The sequence below is a fragment of the Cetorhinus maximus genome, chromosome 2 (genome assembly GCF_964194155.1).
Source record: "Cetorhinus maximus chromosome 2, sCetMax3.hap1.1, whole genome shotgun sequence".
In the NCBI taxonomy this organism is placed as follows: domain Eukaryota; kingdom Metazoa; phylum Chordata; class Chondrichthyes; order Lamniformes; family Cetorhinidae; genus Cetorhinus; species Cetorhinus maximus.
In genome coordinates, this window is record NC_135880.1 from 185,334,756 (window position 1) to 185,356,237 (window position 21,482).

The 21,482-nt window shown below is 44.2% G+C and overlaps 1 protein-coding gene across 1 annotated transcript in view; it reads left to right on the plus strand.

Moving 5' to 3' along the window:
- Nucleotides 1-1,220: 1,220 nt before the first annotated feature.
- The window catches only part of endou (endonuclease, polyU-specific), a 56,361-nt gene continuing 36,099 nt past the window's right edge, over nucleotides 1,221-21,482 (plus strand). The window contains exons 1-4 of the mRNA XM_078557102.1: nucleotides 1,221-1,287; nucleotides 3,310-3,429; nucleotides 4,424-4,543; nucleotides 9,839-10,004. Coding sequence (XP_078413228.1) covers nucleotides 1,221-1,287; nucleotides 3,310-3,429; nucleotides 4,424-4,543; nucleotides 9,839-10,004 — 473 coding nt within the window. The remainder of the gene's footprint in view (nucleotides 1,288-3,309; nucleotides 3,430-4,423; nucleotides 4,544-9,838; nucleotides 10,005-21,482) is intronic.

The following is a 21,482-nucleotide window of genomic DNA, read 5'->3' on the forward strand; positions in this document are numbered from 1 at the left end:
TGTGTGGTATGGAGCAAGAGTTGATGCCAATGAGAAATGGCAAACATCTGAAATCCTCTGAGTTCCTGAGCCCTGTTCGAGCCTGGAACATATGGGGCTGCCTCAGTAATTAAATCCCGCATTTAGCACTAGTGTCATCGTCAGAGGGGTTGAGGATCTGCCTTCAGCAATCAAAGTGCCTGCAGAGGAACCCCCATTGCCTTCAGCCTGCCTCTCTTCTGCCCCATCAGCCCCACATGCACTCTTGTGATTGCCTAGATTAGTTTACCTCGCCCACCCACCGCTCCATGGACCTCATGGAAGAGGCTACATTATGGTGGCCTGTGTGTACCCCCTGCATCATCTTGGTGATATGCTCCATGTGTCTCTCCATGAGGATTGCCACACTTTCAGTGGAAGACATCACGTGTTCACATGCCAGACATCTGGTGTTACTCATGGCATAGCTGGACCCCTTGTTTGTGTATGGGTCTATACTGCCTCTGGTAACTCAAACAGATGTTCACACACTTCACACTGCTACTAAAACATCTGCTGCTTTGCTGATGATACCTAAGGATCTCCTTCTGCTTGGGGTTAAGCATCACTGGGCCTCCCCTCTGAGAGGAAGTGGCCAAAGCTGTCATTGTGTCCATTACCTCCTAAGCATCTGTGCAGTGCTATGTATCTGGACTGGTGGTCAGTGCTCTAGAATAAAGTGACAAAGTGTCTTGAGATGGTGTGGCCATCCTCTGAGCTCTCCAGTGTAGCAGCAGCTCTGGTTTGTTCCTCATCTGCTGCTGTACCTGTTGGAGAGATGTGATTTCAGAGAAACAGCTGTTCCTTTAACCAAGCCCTGGTGCCGCCCCTTGGTCAGGTGCTTCCAGTGGTGTGAAAGGACCGTACAGACAACACAGGCCACGCTGTCTCAGGAATGTTGGGTGCAGTGATCGCTTTACTCATTCTCCACAGCTTCCACACCACTTTTGCCCTCAGCGTCAGGTGTTCCTACTGTGACCCATCCAATCTCCATGGTCTTTTCCCCTCATCAGATTCACCATGGCACTGAAAGGCACTCCACCTAAAGTTCGTTGATGATCTCTGGCATTTTGAGCGTGCTTCTCCTACAAGTACAGACATATCCAGTGTCACCTCTGTTTTGTGGCTTTTCTGTGGGCGACACTCTGAGGCACTGTAAACGTGCAACATAATGTTGCATAGATGGCTATGCAGCCATCACAATGCAGCAATCGCCCATGACTGAGCAAGGGGTTCGAGTTCGTGTGAACTGGGTGCCTCATTGTGGACGTTGGTATCTGGTGTTACCTCATACACCAATCTACCACCTGGCCTCATATTTCATGGGAGCCTTTTAATTTCTTCTGAGCTTCCAGTTTGCAATTCTAAATTCCACTCACCTTTCTAGAATGCAGCAGGTCATTAAGTCTCTTCCTGCACATGATCCAGGTTCTTGCAGCAGCCCCTGGTGTCTGTGGCTTCCAGCCATGCCTGCTTGGTGAGACTTGCTGGCCTCCTTCTCTCATCTGCTGGAAACAGAACATCTCTGCTTTCTCTACCTGCAGAAGCATCTTCGGAGATGCATCACTGATTCATGGAGCGACACTTCCTTGTGCTGAAGTCAATCCTCCACCGCCTCTTTCTGCGAATGTCTTCAGCCTGCCTGTCTGCTGCACGTGGCTTTAAAAGTGGTATCTCTGTCTGAGCTGCCTCCACCCACCCCCCCACCCCCCACCCCCTCCACCCCCTCCCCCCCTCCCCCCCATTAATGGGCTGACTCCCCCACGTGCCAGCTTTCAATTGGCTTTTACTTGTAAAATCGCACGGAACTTCCTGCCACCCACACTCGTGTGCTCCCAACCTGCATATCCCCCGACATCAAGTCATTGTCTGATCTCAGGCTAATGAATTTGTAACAAATTTTTTCATCCACTCATTTAACTGAAACATCAAGCTGACTAAATTAAACAGGTTAAACTAACCCTAACTCTTGGAAAGTGAAGACAGCAGGATTTGTTGTGAGGACTTTGACTGATGGCATTATACAGTGTAACACCTCACCTTAAGCATCAACTAAAATGTGTGAGCACAGCAAGATCCAATAATGTTGCAGTCCTGCCATAACATTACAATCATTCTTTAGGAGAATAAATTCATTTGGCTGTGATTATCTTTCCATTGTTCCACTTAAATCTGGTTCGGATATATTATTGATAGAATAAAATCTAATTACAGATATTTACCAGTTTATGTGACCAGTCTGCAACATACATTACAGATATGACTAGTTTACTGGTTTATAAGGTGAACAATTAGAGATCCAATTAGTATTACTGGGTGGTAATGTGACTGTTTATTGATATGATTGATTGATTAGTTTATAATATAACCAGTTTGTTATCGGTTATCCATTGATAAGCCAACCGGATGATAATTTCCTGATGTCCCAGTGCTGATTCCAGTTATAACTTTGTGATCATGTGTTTATGGAAGGTCACTGCTCCAAACCAATTCTGGTCAATTCTGCCTTAAAGTGTGTTGAGTATGAATTTATCAATGAATAAACTACTGAACTAAATTGGGAGATGAGCGGGACACAGCCTGCTTGATCAGCACCCCATCCACTACCATTCACTCCCTCCACCACCAGCGCACAGTAGCAGCAGTGTGTACAATCTACAAGTTACACTGCAGGAATTCACCAAGGCTCCTTCGACAGCACCTTCCAAATCCACGACCACTACCATCTAGAAGGACCAGAGCAGCAGATACATGTGAACACCACCACCTGGAAGTTCCTCTCCAAGTCACTCACCATCCTGACTTGGAAATATATCACCGTCCCTTCACTGTCGCTGGGTCAAAATCCTGGAACTCCCTTCCTAACAGCACTGTGGGTGTACCTACACCACTTGGACTGCAGCGGTTCGCGGAGGAAGCTCACCACCACCTTCTCAAGGGCAATTAGGGACGGGCAATAAATGCTGGCCTAGCCAGCGATGCTAACGAATAAAGAAAACAATGTAATCTTAAAACCCATGCATTGTGTTCCTGAGACTTCCACATGTGCCCTACTCATGTGTGTCCCTGCAAAGGCCCTTCCCACTACCCCCTCCACCTCACACCCCACATTCTCTGCCCCCTGCACCAGTTTGCTGATGTGATTTCTAGGCCTTATTGCCATTCATCATCATGGATCTAAACAATGTACTTGGTTCCCATGAAAACAGAGCCAGTGAGGTGCCCATTTCCTCAGGAGATGGGAGCAGAAATAGAAAGAAGACTTAGTCATTGCATTAACCTCTTTTACAGGAAACAAGGACTCGTGTGTCAGTCGCTGTGAGGATCATGTGAACCACAATTACAACTGTCAATGCAATCCTGCATGTGAGACACATGGAGACTGCTGCTCCGATTACAACCTGTGTCATGGTGTGTAAAGAACCAGTTATATTCTGAAAGCTAACAGGATTGTTCAAATACAGAAACATTGAATAGTAATAGTGGCTACAGCTCTCTCCCTGATCACTGTCTCAGACTGAATCTGACAGTCAACAACTTCAACTTCTATATGATCCTGAACTGAACTTCTGACCTCAGTCTTTCCATCACTGAGACCACATGTTTCCAGTAACATCGCCCGACTCTGGCCCTACCTCAGCTGAACGGAAACCCTCATTCACGCCTTTGCTACCTCCAGGCTCAATGGTTCCAACACACTGCTGGCTGGCCTCCCACATTCTACCTTCCGTAAACCTGCCAACCGTATTGTAACTCGCACTAATTCCCATTTATCCATCATCCCCCCTGCTCACGGAACTATTTCCTTTCCCAGTCTGGCAATTCCTCAATTTTAAAACTATCCTTTCTGTTTTCAAATACCTCCATGGCTTCATCCCTCCCCATCTCAGTAAACTCCTTCAATCTCACAATCCTCTGAAATCTTAGAGCTCTTCCATTTCCAGCCTCTGCACACACGAACACACACTGGGGCACCTTCACCCTCCCCTTCACTGGGGCATGCCTGATTGGCCAGTTGAGGCCACCCCATCTCTCTCTCTCTCACACCCAATTTCAACCCCTTACTACTTCAGTCTCTCCCTCTCTCGGCACCCTTTCTCTCTCTCTCTCTCTCTTTCTTTTTCTCTATCACTGTTTCTCTCTCCTTATCTCAGTCTCTCCCTATCATGGCCTCTTTAACGAAACTTTTGTTCACTTGTTCCAATATCTCCTGATGTAGTTTGATATTAACTGTTCTCTAACTGCACTCCTGTGAAGTGCCTGAGGATGCTTTTCCATTATAATGTTCTTCTATCTGGGACAGAGAGTCTCCCAGGTGTAGGAGCAGAGAGATCACATGATCAGACTGAAGCACTGACCATGATTCAGAATCACAACTAAACTTGCTTTTTTTCAGTCATTACAGTGGATTCGTCATGCAAGGGAAGGTGCAATGAAGCTTATAATCCCAGCAACCCCTGTCACTGCAACGCCAAGTGCAGCCAATACCACAACTGCTGCCAGGATTATTCCTCTCAGTGTGGGGGTAAGAGTGAACCACTCCGTTTTTGATTCCCTCCTTCTTGCATCATCCATCTTGCTGTCTCCCCGTTACTCCTCTTTCTCTCTCTGCCTCTCAGAATTCACCAAGGCTTCTTAGACAGCACCTTCCTAACCCATAACCACTACCATCTAGAAGGACAAGGGCAGCAGACACATGGGAACACCACACCTGGAAGTTCCCCTCCATTTCACTCACCATCCTGATTTGGAAATATATCACCGTTCCTTCACTGTCACTGGGTCAAAATCCTGGTACTCCCTCCCTAACAGCACTGTGGGTGTACCTACACCACATGGACTGCAGTGGTTCAAGAAGGCAGCTCACCACCACCTTCCCAAGGGCAATTAGGGATGGGCAATAAATGCTGGCCCAGCCAATGAAGCCCACATCCCATGAATGAATAAAAAATGTCACTTGCTCTGCCTCTCTTTCTCCCTGTCTCTCTCTGCCTAAAGTACTGTGAACAGTGAGGAGGATAGTGTAGGTAGTGTAGCAGTGTTTGAAAAAGGACATAGACAAGTTGGTGGCAGAAGAAATTTAATGTAGAGAAATGTGAAATAATTCATTTTAATAGGAAGTATAACATAAAGGGTTAACAGATGGGATATGCTAATGTATGACATAGATGATGATGTATCACTAAGATCAGTTGGTCATGTGTTGACACGAGAGAGAGAGAGAGAGAGAGAAAGGTTGGAACACCATTCTCAGAAGCTACAGGCATTCTCTGTAACCTGTTTAGATGTAGTATTAATAAACAAGTGTTAAGCAAGTACCAGGGTATGACTACAGTCTGTCCAGTAACGGAGTACCACATCTAGAGTCCACAAATAAAAAGGCCCATCTCAGAACAGGAAGAATGCGGAGGGGCAATATAAAATAAAGCATACAATTCTAAAGGATGAGCAAGAGCAGAGGGATGTGGATGTATGTGTACATGAATCATTGAAGGTGGTAGGGCAGGTTAAGAGCATGGTTAGTAAAGCATACAGTCTTTATTAACCGAGGCATAGAGTACAAAAGCATGGAAATTATGATGAATCTGTATAAAATGCTGGCTCAGCCTCAGCTGGATTATTGCGTCCAGTTCTGGGCACCACACTTTAGGGAGGATTTGAAGGCCTTAGAGAGAATGCAGAAAAGGTTCACAAGAATGGTTCCAGGGATGAGGAACTTCAGTTACGGAGATAGATTGGAGAAGTTGGAACTGTTTTTCTCGAGAAGAAAGGTTGAGAGGAGATTTGATAGAGGTGTTCAAAATCATGATGGGTCTGGACAGAAAAGGTGGGAGAAACTGTTCCCATTGGTGGAAGGATTGAGAATGGAAGGGCACAGGATTAAGGTAATTGGCAAAAGAACAACGGTGACATGAAGGAAAACTGTTTCACACAGCGAGTGATTAAGGTCTGGAATCTGCTGCCTGAGAATGTGATGGAGGCAGATTCAATCAAGGCATTCAAGAGGGAACGGGATTGCTATCTGAAAAGGAAGAATGTGCAGGGCTACAGTGAGAAGGCATGGAATGACACCAGTTCATTACTTCTTCAGTGAGCCAGCACAGACATGATGGGCCAAATGGCCTCCTTATGTGCCTTTCTCTTTCACTATTTCTTTCTTCCTCTGCCTAATTCTCTCCCTTTTATTTGCAGTCCCTCTCTTCTCTATAACTCACTCCCTCCCTCTCTCACTCTCTCTCCTACATCACTGTTTCTCACTGACTATGATTACAATCGCTCTCTCTCTCTCTGCGGATATTTGGAATTTCCATCGATCCCCAAATCTCCCTAACTCGGCCTCTATCCATCTTGTTCTCTTTCACTTTCTCTCTCTCTGACTATGTTTGCGGTTTCTTGTCTTGCTGCCTCTTTCTCTCTCTTTGTCACTGTCTTTCCTCCTCTTTCTCCCCTCTCCTTCACACATACTTTCACTCTATCTCCCTCTTGCTTTCACTCTATTTCTCTCTGTCTCTCCCACTCTGGAGACTCTTGTCTTAGTTTTTCTCTCCCTCTGCTGTCTCTCTCTCTCTCTCTTTCTCCCTCTCTTGTTCTCTCTTTCTGACCCCTTTCTCCGTTCCTTGCTGTACCTCTCTCTGTTTATCTGTGTGTCTGCCTCTCTTTCAGTCTGTCTCTCTCTGACTGAGTTTGCAGTCACAAGAACAAAAGAGGATCAGGAGTAGACCATATGGTCCTTTGAGCTGCTCTGCCATTAAAGGCAATCATGGATGATCTTCAACTTCAATTCCACTTTCCTGCTGGCTCCCCAAATCACGCTGATTCCCTAAGAGACCAAAAATATCCCAGTCTTAAATATATTCAGCAATGGGCCATCCACAACCCTCTGGGATAGAAAGTTCCAAAGATTTACAACCCTATGAGTGAAGAAATTTCTCCTCATTTCAGTCCTAAATGATCAGCCCCTTATCCTGAGACTGTGCCCCCATGTTCCAGATCCCCAGTCAGAGGAAACAACCTCTGTGCTCTACGCTGTCAACCACCTTCCGAATCCCAAATGTTTCAATCAGATCACCTCTCATTCTTCTAAACACCAGAGAATATAGACCCAATTTACTCAGCCTCCATTATAGGACATCCCTCTCATCCCAGGGATCAATCTGGTGAATATTCACTGTAATGTCTCCAGTGCAAGTATATCCTTCCTTAAGTATGGAGATCAAAATTACACACAGTATTCCAGATGTGATCTGACCAAAGTCCTGTACAATTGTAGCAAGTCTTATTTATTCCTGTGCTCCAATCGCCTTGCAATAAAGGCCAACATGCCCTTTGCCTCCCTACTTGCCTTCTGTACCTGCATTCCACTATCAGCACACCCAAGTGCCTTTGAACAACAACATTTACAAGTTTCTCACCTTTAAAAATATTCTGCTTTTCTATTCTTATGACCAAATGAATAATCTGACATTTCCCTAAATTATTCCCCATTTGTCATCTTATTGCCCACTCGCCTAACCTGTCTCTATCTCTTTGCAGCCTCTCTGTGTCCTCCTCACAGCTTACCTTCCCACCTAACTTTGTATCATCAGCAAACTTAGACACATTACTAGGCTGCAAAGAGATAGAGACAGGTTAGGTGAGTGGGCAACAAGATGACAAATGGGGAACAATATAGGGAAATGTCAGATTATTCCTTTGGTCATAAGAATAGAAAAGCAGAATATTTTTAAAGGTGAGAAACTTGTAAATGTTGTTGTTCAAAGGCACTTGGGTGTGCTGATGGTGGAATGCAGGTACAGAAGGCAAGTAGGGAGGCAAAGGGCATGTTGGCCTTTATTGCAAGGCGATTGGAGCACAGGAATAAACAAGTCTTGCTACAATTGTACAACTCTTCAAAGTTGTTAACATAGATAGTAAATAGCTGAGGGCCCAGTACTGACTCTGTGGTACACACAGCCTTGAGGATTGATCACGTGGCTCAGGTAACGATCCAGACATGATTACCTTTGATGTTCTGCATTTTAATTTAGACCCTAACTCCTTAAACTCTCTTAACAGAACATTATTCCGGGCCCTACCGATGTCATTGATTCCCATGTGGACCACGATAACTGGATCCTCCCCTCCAAGTTCCTCTCCAGCTGTGAGGAGGTGTCCTTAACCCTGGCACTGGACAGGCAACACAACCTTCAGAGTTCCTGGTCACAGCTACTGAGAACAGTATCTATTCCCCCGACTATACTGTCTCTTATCACTACCACATCCCTCTTTGCTTCCCCCACTTGAATGGCATCCTTCCCATGGTGCCATGGTCAGTCCACTCATCCAGGTTAGACCTGTAGCTGTTGGAGAAAGTCAGGGGCTGAGGCTCCTCCATCTCTACATGCAGATTCCCCATACCTGCCTGATTTGTAGTCACATCCTCCATTGACTAACTTTAAAGTTCTACCTAAGGTCACTTTCTGCTTTCAGGTCACTGAAAGTGGCAACGCAGATGGATAAGGTAGTCAGGAAGGCATATGGCATGCTTGCCTTTATCGGCAGGGGTATTGAGTATAAAAGCTGGGAAGTCATGCTGCAGCTGTATAGAACCTTGGTTAGGCCACACTTGGAATATTGCGTGCAATTCTGGTCGCCACATTACCAGAAGGATATGGAGGCGTTGGAGAAGGTGCAGAGGAGGTTTACCAGGATGCTGCCTGGTCTGAAGGTTATTAGACATGAGGAGAGGTTGGAGAAACTCGGATTGTTCTCACTGGAGCGATGGAGATTGAGGGGTGACTTGATAGAAGTTTACAAAATTATGAGTGGCATGGACAGAGTAGATAGTCAGAAGCTTTTTCCCAGGGTGGAAGAGTCAATTACTAGGGGACATAGATTTAAGGTGAGAGGAGAAAACTATAGAGGAGATGTGCGGGGCAAGTTTTTTACGCAGAGGGTAGTGAGTGTCTGGAATTCGCTGCCAGAGGAGGTGGTGGAAGCAGGTACGATAGTGGTGTTTAAGAGGCAGCTTAACAAGTACATGAATAGGATGGGAATAGAGGGATACGGACCCCGGAAATGCAAAATGTTTTAGTTGACAGGCAATATGATTGGCGCAGGCTTGGAGAGCCGAAGGGCCTGTTCCTGTGCTGTACTTTTCTTTGTTCTTTGTTCTTGTTCTAACCTAAGGGGTTTGATTACCTCCTGGAACAAAGTGCCCAGGTAACTCTCACCCTTCCTGATGTCCCGCAATATCCACAACTCAGACTCCAGTTTAACAACCCTGAAGCAAAGTCACCGGAGCTGCAGATATGGCTGTCCGGGATTGCAGTCCGGGATTCCCACGTGCTGCAATCACAGCACACCACCAACCTTGTTATAATCAAAGCAAAGTACTATGGATGCTGGAAATCTGTAATAAAAGCAGAATGTGTTGGAAAAGCTCAGCAAGTCTGACAGTATCTGTGGAGAGAGAAATGGAGTTAACGTTTCGAGTCCAATATGACTTCTTCGATACGTCCTTGCTATGTCTGTTGAACATTATTTACTTAATTAGTCAATTTGTTATTAATTTACACATCTAAAGCAATAGGAAGTCACACTCTCCTAGCTTGGTGGCAAATGAAGACTCATCAACTGCTGGAGGCTGAGAAAGATAGAGAAAGGAGGATCTCTTTTCCCCTCTCTCTCTCTCACCCTCTCGCTCTGTGGCTCAGTGTCACTTACTCCCTCTTTCCCCCTCTGTCTTATGCTCTCTGGATCACTCTCTCACTGACTGGGTTTGCAGTATAGAACATGGACAGTTCCTGGTGATGAGGATGTGAATTTGATTAACTTACAGGAAGCGATTCTGGAGCCAGTTTCACTGATCAGGAAATTCTCATCATTTCCGAGCAGCTTTACTCCCTGGACACCAACAGAGCAACAGAGAATGAGATTCATCTCAATCTTCAAGACTCCATTTCCAACTCCCAGACTGGAGCTAAGATCGATTACGCCCATCAGCGGTAGGTGCAGTCTTGAACTTGAGCTCATCCAAAACTCTGCTGTCCTAAGGTGAGACTGTGGAGGGATTTTATGACAAGAATGAGAGTTTTAAATCTGAGGCTTTGCCAGACTGGGAGCCAATGTAGGTCAGCTGACATTATATTATGATTTTCTAAGTGCCCTGTTAACACCTCCTTAATAATAGATTGCAGTGTTTTCCTGATGTTAGTCTAACTGGCCTGTTTTCTGTCTTGCTGCTTCCTTGAACAGTGATGTTGCAATCTACTCCGATCCACTGGGATCATTCCAGCATAATCACGATCACTGGAGTTCTCTCCTGGAATTCCTGGGTATAGGACATCAGCGGCAGGAAATCTATTAGCTTTCAGTCCCATCAATTTCTCCAGTACTTTTCCTTTACTAATTTTAATTATGTCATTAATAACACTAATAATTACATTATTAATAATGATTACATGAGGTTTCTCACTCTCGTTAGACCCTTGGTTCCCCATTAATTCTCCTATGTTTTTGTGTTTGTTTCTGTGATCAAGGACTCAAAGCATTTTCCATTAGAAGTCCTCCTGTCTCAGTATCTAAGGGACTCACATTTATTTTTTCCACTTTTTATTTTTTTACATACTTGTAAAAGTTTTACAATTTAAAAAAATATTTCTAATGTACTTTCATATTCCATTTTTCCTTCATCAAATTTTTGGTCAAACTTTGCTTATATCAAAACTCTACCAATCCTCAGACTTGCTATTCTTCCTGGTAATATCATAAACCTCTTCCTTTAACCTGACTTAACTCCTTTAGTTAGCCACAGAAGAGTCTCTTCTCCCTTGGAGTCTGTATTTTTCAACGGGATCATCGAGTTATAGAATGGTTACAGCACAGAGAAGGCCATTCAGCCCATTGTGTCTGTACTGCCTCTGTGGAGAAAAACAGAGTTAATGTTTCAAGTTGAATATGATTCTCCTTTGAAACTTATCTTGTAATAAGCGCTTCATACATTCAGATAAAACACCTTTTAATTTGAACTTTAACATTGCAATACTAAACCCTGAGGTTCTGATGCACTATTACTGTTAAATGTTTTGCCTGTCCTTGTCACTCTTTTCGTATTGTTACCTAATCGCTACACGGCTCAGTGGTCTTGACTTTTCTTTTCACTTGAATCCTCACCCTCCACTGTTTAGTTTAAAACACTATCTACTGCCTCAGTTATAACAGCACCAGGACACTATTCCTGCCCAATTTAATTGGAGTCCGTCCCAACAGAATAGCTCCCTCTTTCCTCAGTGTTGGTGCCAATGCCCCTTGAATCAAACCCCTATCTTCACACACCACTCTGAGCCACATATTCAGCTCAGTGATCTCTTTGTCCCTATGCAAATTTGCATGTGGCTCTGATAACAATCCAAACCTTTGAGGTTCAGCTTGTTTATTTGGATCTAGCTATCACAGCAGAACTTCATTCCTAGTTGTACTCATGTCATTGGTTCCAACAGGGCCCATGACGACTGGGTCTTCACTGTCCCACTCCAACCATGAGCAGGTTTCTTTAACCCTTGCACCAGGCAGGCACTCCCATTCATGGCTACAAGGACCAGTATCTATTCCCCAACTATAATCTCTCCAATTATGAGCACATTCCTTTTCACAGCCCCCACTCAATTGGTCTGAGAATCAAAGACTGGCTGCTAAACAATAGGAGGCCATTTGGTCCAGTATGTCCACCGAGAGCCACTCCTGCCTTTTCCCCACAGCCCTGTAAATCTTTCCTTTTCAGAGAATGATCCAATTCCCTTCTGAATTATTGAGTTTGCCTTCACCGCACTCCCAGACAGTGCATTCCAGATCCTAACCATTCATTTTTCCTCATGCTGCCATTGGGTTTTTTTTTGCCAATCACCTTAAATCTGTGCTCTCTGCTTCTCGATCCTTCCACCAATGGGAACAATTTATCTCTCTCTACTTGTTTGTCCTGACCCCTCATGATTTTGAATACCTCTATCAAATCTACTCTCAACCATCTCTCTCTTCAATGAGGAAAACAACCCAATCTTTTCCAATCTATCTACATAACTAATGTTCTGCAGCGTTCCTCATTCTTGTGAATTACCCTCTATAATGTCTTCACATCCTTCCTAAAGTGTGGTGCCCAAGGCTGGACACAATACTCCAGTTGGGGGTGAACCAGTGTTTTATACAAGTTTAGCATAATTTCCTTGTTTTTGTACTCTATGCTTCTATAGCCCAAGATGCTGTCTATGCTTTATTAACCACCCTCTCAACTGTTCTGCCACCTTTAATATTTTGTTCACATATAGCCCCAGGTCCCTTTATTTTATATTGTCTCTCCTCATTCTTCCTACAAAAAAGAATCACTTCACACTTCTCTGCATTAAATTCCATCCTCCACTTGCTTAGTGTTTCCACCAACCTGTTCATGTCTTTCTGACGTTTAACACTATCCTCATAGTTCACAATGCATCCAAATTTTATGTCATCTGCAAATTTTGAAATTGTGCCCTGTACAATGAGGTCTAGAAAATTAATACATTTCAGGAAGAGCAGGCATCATAACACTGACCCCTGGGGAACTCCACTATAAACCTTCCAACCATTCAAAAAACAACCATTAACTACTCTCTATTTCCTGTCACTCAGCCAATTTTACATCCATGTTGCTACTGTCAGTTTTATCCCATTAGCTCTAACATTGTTCACAAGTCTTTTGTGTGGCACTTTATCGAAAACCTTTTAGAATCACAGAATTATTATAGTGCAGAAGGAGGTCATTTGGCCCATCTTGTCTACACCAGCTCTCTGAATGAACAATCTATTCAGTGCCATTCTCCTTCCTTCTCAAATAACCATCTAATTCCCTTTTGAATGCCACAATTGAACCTGTATCCAGCACATTCTCAGGCAGTGCTTTCCAGACCTTAACCACTCACTGTTTTTCATGTCACCATTGATTCTTTTGACAATTACCTTAAATCTGTGCCCTCTCCTCCTTGATCCTTTCACGAGTGGGGAAGTTTTTCCTCTCTACTCTGTCCAGGCCCCTCATGATTTTGAACATCCATATTAAATCTCCCTGAGCCTTCTTTTCTCCAACAAAAATAGTCCCAACTTCTCCATCCTTTCTACGTAACTGAAATTCCTCATCCCTGAAACCATTTTCATGAATCTTTTCTGCACTCTCTCCAATACGTTCACATCCTTCCTGAAATGTGGCACCCAGAACTATACACGAAAATCAGCTGAGGTCCTATACAAGTTCAGCATAACTGCCTTGCTCTTGTACTCTATGCCACTACTAATAAAGCCCAGGATACTGTAGCTTTATTAACTGCTCTCTCCACCTGTCCTGCCATCTTCAATGACTTATTCAATTATACACCCAGGTCCCTCTGCTCCTGCACCTCCTTTGTACCCTTTATTTTATATTATCTCTCCATGTTCTTCCTGCCAAATTGAATAACTTCACATTTTTCCACATTAAATCTTATCTTCCACCTATCTGCCCACTCCACCAACTTGTCTATGTCCTTTTGAAGTTCTACACTGTCCTCCTCACAGTTAACAATGCTTCCAAGATTTGTATCACCAAAGATTTTGAAATTGTCCCCTGCACACCAAGATCTAGATCATTAATATATATCAAGAAAAGCGAGGGTCCCAATACTGATCCCTGGGAACTCCACTACAAACCATCCTCCGCCAGAAAAACATCTATTAACCATCACTCGCTGTTTCCGGTCACTCAGCCAGTTTCATATCCATGTTGCTACTATCCCTTTTAATCCATGAGTTAGAACTTTTCTAACAAGTCTGTTGTGTGGCACTGTATCAAATGTTTTTTGGAAGTCCATATACACCACATCAACAGCTTTACCCTCATCAATCCTGTTACCTTCTCAAAAAATGCTAGCAAGTTAGTTAAACATGATTTTCCCTCAAAAAATCTATGCTTAATTAACTCACATTTGTCTATATGATTATTAATTTTGTCCCAGAATTATTGTTTCCAGAAGTTTCCCCACCACCAAAGTTCAACTGACTGGTTTGTAGTTGCTGGGCTTATCCTTACGCCCTTAGTTGAACAAGGGTGTAACATTCACAATTCTCCAATCCTCTGGCACCACCCCTGTGTCTAAGGAAGACTGGAAAATTATGGCCAGTGCCTCTGCAATTTCAAAATACACTTCCCTCAGTATTCTGGATATATCTCATCCAGTCCTGATTCCTTATCAACTCTTAAGTGCAGACAACCTATCCAATACCTCCTCCTTATCAATTTTAAACCCTTCCTGTGTATTAATTACTTCCTCTTTCATGGTGACCTGTGCAACATCCTCTTCCTTGGTAAAGACAGATGTAGAATATTCATTTAACACCTCAGCTATTCCCTCTACTTCCATGCATAAATCCTCTTTTTGGTCCATAATCAGCCCTACTCCTCCCTTTACCACCATTTTACTATTTATGTACCTATAGAAAGCATTAAGCATTGGGGATTCCCCTTTATGTTAGCTGCCAGTCTCTCTGCATACTCTCTCTTTGCTTCTCTTATTTGCTTTCTCATCTTCCCTCTGAGCCTTCTATACCCAGTTTGGTTTTCAATTATATTTTCTACCTGACAACTGTCATAAGAACACTGTTTCTATCTTAATTTCTATCTTCTTTGCCATCCAGGGAGCTCTGGATTTGTTTGCTCTACCTTTCCCTTTTGAGGGATTATACCTGGACTGTGCCTGAACTATCTCTACTGCTCAAATATCATTTTTCCTGCCAACCTTTGACTCCAGTTTATTCGGCCCAGATGCATTCTTAGCCCATTGAAGTTGACTTTCCCCAATTATTCTTACTCTGGATTGTTCTTTGTCCTTTTCCACAGTCATCCTAAACCTTATGATATAATAATCACTGTCCCTTAAATGTTCTCCTACTGACATTTGATCCACTTTGCCCACCTCATTCCCAAGAACCAGGTCTAGGAGGGCCCTGTGTTTCATTGGACTGGACATATGCTATAGAAAAGTTTCCTGAACACACCCTAGGAACTCTTGCCCCTTCTGCCCTTTACACCATTACTATCCCAGTCTATATTTAGATGATTAAAGTTGCCCATTATAATTACTCCATTGATTTTGCATCTCTCTGTCATTTCCCTGCAGATTTGTTCCTCTACATCCTTCCCACTATTTGGTGGCCTATAGGCTACACCGAGCAATGTAATTGCACCCTTTTTGTTTCTTAGCTCTGGCCAAATTGATTCTGTGCTTACCCCTCTGGGACATCCTATTTCTCCAGCACTACAATGTTCCCCTTAATCAATACCACAACCCCTCCTCCTTTCCTTCCTTTCCTATCTTCCCTGAACACCCTGTACCAGGAATATTTAACACCCAGTTCTATCCTTTTTTGAGCCAGGTCTCCTTGATAGCCACATCATATTTCCACATAGAAATTTTTTTCCTTAACTCACCAATCATATTAACCACACTCTGTACATTCAGATGATGCACAGTGACCCTAATTTAGACTTTATTACTTTCTCCATTACTCTAACCCACACCCATTAACTTCCTGTTTTTTATTCTAATACTATACTATCTGTATCTCCCAGCATATTGTGCACCTTGGTATTCCTCTGGTATTTTTTCCTGCTTCCCAAATTCTTGCCATGTTAGCTTAAACCCTTCCCAACAGCACCAGCAAAACACCCCGTGTGGAACTCAGTTCCGGCTCTGTTCAGGTGCAGCCTGTACAGGTGCAGGTCCCATCTCCCTCAGAGCCAGTCCCAATGTCCCAAAAATCTAAAGCCCTGCCTCTTGCACCAACTTTCCAGCTCAATCCCACGTGGCACTGGGAGTAATCTGGAGATTACTACTTCTGAGGCCCTGCTTGCTCATTTCCTACCTAGCTCCCTAAATTCTGACTGCAGGACCATAATCCCTCTTTCTGCCTTTGTTGTAGGTACTGATGTGAACCACAACTGCTGGCTGTTCACCCTCCCCCTCCTCAGGGGGCTCTGCAGCCCCTCAGTGACATCCTTAACCCTGGCACCCAGGAGGCAACACACCAGCCTGGATTCATGTTTGTGGCCACAGAAACACTTCTCTATTCCCTTAACTATCGAATCTCCTATCACTATTGCTGTTCCAGTTTCTATGTGCCCTCTTTATGGCTGAGCCACCCATGATGCCATGCGCTCCCCAGATGAAACTCTTTCGAGTTATCAACAGTCACAGATTGCAACTCTTTCGAGTACAATCACAGTTCTTGGTTTCCGGGAGTGGGACATGAACCCACAACCCTCTGATTCAAAGGCGAGGGTGCTATGAACTGAGCCACAGCTGACACCTCTAAATACCAATTAAACTCTTTCGAGTTATCAACAGTCATAGATTGCAACTCTTTCGAGTACAATCAAAGTTCTTGGTTTCCGGGAGTGGGACATGAACCCACAACCCTCTGATTCAAAGGCGAGGGTGCTATGAACTGAGCCACAGCTGACACCTCAGCTCCCCAGATGAACCATCGCTCTCATCAGTATTCAGAACTGAATACTGGTTGGGGGGTGGGATGCACTCAGGAGGCTCCTGTGCTACTGGTCTGTTCCTTTTTGACTATCTGGTGATCACCCATTCCTGGAGCCTCATCAACTTTAAGCACAAACATCTTATTCCAATAACCTCTCATTTATCAATTTAAAACCAATCAAATGTCAGAATTACCTCTTTTTCACAATGATCTGGGCAGCATCTTCTTCCTTGGTAAATACAGATGGAAATATAATGTGGGATTTAAGCACATGGATTGCAAAAAGGTTTAAAAACAAGGTTCCTTATTCCACCTGCATAAGCTCTCAAGGCAAAGCGTAACTTCAAGAAACAAGCTGTTTGCAGGGAATATTCACTGCCGATGCTCCAGATCTCTGTCCTATTTGGGACTTTGGCTCCTCAATACAGTGACTCACTAGACGGCTACAGTCTTACCCTTTCCCTCTCCATGAGGCTCCTGGTCCCTCCTTCTCCTCCAGCCAGTCCTTCTCAGGCTCAAGCCCCGCCTCCAGCTTTTTTAGTCCCCACCCTGGCCTTAGGCTCCATGTCCAGTTTTCTTCAGGATTTCGGCCCAGGCGGACTGAATCCCCTGCCTGGCATCTTCCAAGGCCGATGAACCTCCACTGGCGGGGACCTAATTCCCTGCATTGAAAACCAGATATCGGAAAGCCGAGGGCCCACTCACCTCCATCATTACACAATGTTCACTTAGGGAGCTAGGTAGGAAATAACTCAGCTAATGCCCCGCCTCCATTCGTAAATCTGATTTTGGCCCCTTATTGACCCCACTCCTCCTTTTACCAACCATTATGGTTTATTTGCCTCTAGAAGACTTTCCTTGTGTTAGCTGCCAGTCTCTTCTCATACTCCCTCTTTGTTCCTCTTATTTGCTTTTACAGTTCCCCTCTGAATATTCTATATTCTACCTGGTTCTCAATTGTATTTTCAGCCTGACATCTGTCATAAGCACATTTTTTTCTGCTCCATTTTAATTTCTATCTCTTTCATCATCCAAGAAGCTCTGGGTTTGTTTGCCCTATGTTTCCCCTTCGAAGGAACGTACCTTGACTGTCTGAAATATCTCTTCTGAACAATGTGCTGCTTTTAAAGACCAGTTTTTCCTGCCAACCTTGGACTCCAATTTATCTGGCCCAGATCCATTCTTACTCCATTGAATTTGGCTTAATTATTCTTAAACTGGATTGTTCTTTGTGACTTTCCACAGTCCAGCTGAACCGCTATGATACAGTGACCATTGTCCCCTAAATATTACCCCACTGACACTTCATCCACTTGGCCCGCCTCATTCCCAGGAACCAGGTCCAGCAGGGCTTCCATTCTCATTGGAGAGGAAACACACCTTAGAAAATTCTCCTGAACACAATCTAGGAACTCTTCAACCCTCTGCCCTTAACGCTACTACTATCCCAACCTATATGCACGTTACACCTACTCCACAATTCTTGCACCAGCCTGTAATTTCCTTGCAAATTTGTTCCTCTACATCTTTTCAACTAGTTGGTGGCCTGTAGACTATACCAAGCAATGTAATTGTGCCAGTTGTACTCCTTAGTTCTAGCCAAATAGATACTATCCTTGACACCTATGGGACATCCTCTCTCTCCCCTAAATCATCATCATCTACAAGATACATTGCAACTCGCCAAGGCTTCTTCATCAGCATCTTCCAAACCCGCAACTACCATCTAGAAGGACAGTAGACAAATGGGAACTCCACCGCCTGGAAGTTCCCCTCCAAGCCACTCACCATCCTGACATGGAAATGTATCGGCCGTTCCTTCACTGTCACTGGGTCAAATCCTGGAACTCCCTTCCTAACAGCACTGTGGATGTACCTACACCACATGGACTGCAGCGGTTCAAGAAGGCAGCTCACCGCCACCTTCTCAAGGGAAAATAGGGCTGGGCAATAAATGTTGGCCCAGCCAGTGATACCCACATCCCATGAAAGTTTTTTTTTTCATTCTCCTTAATCAATTCTGCCGCCCCTTTGCTTTTTTTCCTTTCCTATCTTTCCTGAACACCCTGTATTCAGGAATATTTAATGCCCAGCTCTACCTTTCTTTGAGCCAGGTCACCATTATCACCACAATGTCACATTTGCAGGTGGCTATCTGTGCCTGCAGCTCATCAACCTTAGTTATCACACTCCATTACATTCACATATACGCACAGTAATCTTAATTTACATTTTACTACTTTCCCAGTGACTCCAATCTCACCTACTATTTTACTGTTTCTACTCTGTTGCTATCTATCTCTCCAGTATTCTTTGCACCTTGATATTCCTCTCTAGTATTCCCTCCTGGTCCCCACACTCCTGTCCAGTTCGTTTAAATTCTCCCAGTAGCACTAGGAAATTGTTCCCAGATCTGTTGCAACCAGTCCCAACTGTACAGGTCCCAACCCTCCTGCACAATCTTTCCAAACATGTATTCACCCATTTCTATATTCACTTCCACGTGCCACCACTCTCACTGTGTTCCCTCTCCTGGTCTCTCTCTTTATACTGCCGCCACTCTCACTGTGTTCCCTCTCCTGGTCTCTCTCTTTATAGTGCCGCCACTCTCACTGTGTTCCCTCTAAAGTCTCTCTCTTTATACTGCCGCCACTCTCACTGTGTTTCCTCTCCTGGTCTCTCTCTCTTTATACTGCCGCCACTCTCACTGTGTTCACTCTACTGGTCTCTCTCTCTTTATACTGCCGCCACTCTCACTGTGTTCCCTCTATAGTCTCTCTCTTTATACTGCCGCCACTCTCACTGTGTTCCCTCTATAGTCTCTCTCTTTATACTGCCGCCACTCTCACTGTGTTCCCTCTCCTGGTCTCTCTCTCTTTATACTGCCGCCACTCTCTCTGTGTTCCCTCTCCTGGTCTCTCTCTTTATACTGCCGCCACTCTCACTGTGTTCCCTCTATAGTCTCTCTCTTTATACTGCCGCCACTCTCTCTGTGTTCCCTCTCCTGGTCTCTCTCTTTATACTGCCGCCACTCTCACTGTGTTCCCTCTCCTGGTCTCTCTCTTTATACTGCCGCCACTCTCACTGTGTTCCCTCTCCTGGTCTCTCTCTTTATACTGCCACCTCTCTCACTGTGTTCCCTCTACTGGTCTCTCTCTTTATACTGCCACCTCTCTCACTGTGTTCCCTCTACTGGCCTCTCTCTTTATATTGCCGCCACTCTCACTGTGTTCCCTCTAAAGTCTCTCTCTTTATACTGCCGCCACTCTCTCTGTGTTCCCTCTCCTGGTCTCTCTCTTTATACTGCCGCCACTCTCTCTGTGTTCCCTCTCCTGGTCTCTCTCTTTATACTGCTGCCACTCTCACTGTGTTCCCTCTCCTGGTCTCTCTCTTTATACTGCCACCTCTCTCACTGTGTTCCCTCTACTGGTCTCTCTCTTTATACTGCCACCTCTCTCACTGTGTTCCCTCTACTGGCCTCTCTCTTTATACTGCCGCCACTCTCACTGTGTTCCCTCTCCTGGTCTCTCTCTTTATACTGCCACTACTCTCACTGTGTTCCCTCTACTGGTCTCTCTCTTTATACTGCCACCTCTCTCACTGTGCTCCCTCTACTGGCCTCTCTCTTTATACTGCCGCCACTCTCTCTGTGTTCCTTCTATTGTCACTCTCTTTATACTGCCGCCACTCTCTCTGTGTTCCTTCTATTGTCACTCTCTTTAAACTTCCTCCACTCTCTCTGTGTTCCCTCTATAGTCACTCTCTTTATACTGCCACCACTCTCACTGTGTTCCTTCTCCTGGTCTCTCTTTTTATACTGACACCTCTCTCATTGTGTTCCTGCTATTTTTCTCAGTCTTTATACTGTTGCCACTCTCAATGTATTCCTGCTACTGGTCTCTCTCTTTATACTTTTACGACTCACTGGGAATAGTGCGCTGTAATATCAAGACCCACTGTTCCCCGAGCAGCGACAAATGTGAAAAGTTTCACCAAACCACCAGATTTCACCAATTCTACCTAATTGTTTAATTTAGGTTAACAGAATACAAGCACCAGGTTTGTAAACGTAATAAGTAAATAGCTGTTTATTGAACAAATTGACTTTAACCAGTGGCAAAAGAAACAATATGAAAAGCTAACTTTTAATTATATAACCTAATCTCTACCCCTTTCTTAAATCCTTGTATACCCTCACACACAAGACACATAAGACACACAAAACATGGATTTTACGGGTGGGATAAAAACGTTCAATAGCACCAATCCAGGCTACAGGATTCGATGGGTTTAGGTGGATTGATGTCTTCCGAATTCCTTTTAGTTCTTTGTTCATGACATGAGATGGCTTTCTAGCACTTTCAATTTTGAGTTCACTGGTTGAGAACTTGCTTTTCAATGTCTCTAACAGTAGTTTTCCCCTTTTCCTTTTTACAGGGGTTTTCTCAGGGCAGGAGCAGGTTACAGAGATATGAGGAAAAGAGATTTTTAGGTGTTTTCTCTTTGCAGGCCAGGAGCTATTCTGCTCCACTGCTGCCACACAAACCCTGGTCAGGAGCAAATTAAAATGCTGTTTTCAGGCAGCTCCCTTGGTCCAGGACTCCTTTCTGGCACCATCCTCTCTTTCATGGCACACTCTATTCCAGGATTGCAACATTGTATATATCCGTAATCCTGTTCCAGAAGACATGTCTTTCAAACTGCAGCCATTGTAGTTTTAAATCCAAAGCCCAACAGAAATAGAGAAAAATAAAATAGGATATGTTCTTTACATGCCTCCACCCTTCAAAAACGTGTTTCATCACAACGTACATAACACATGGACAACAAAGCATGAGACTTACATCCATTCATCCTTCCTCCCCACTGCAATCTTCAGCATTTCTTGCCCCTTTAACTTATTTCAGTATTTTACACCCAGGACAATGCATCCGTGA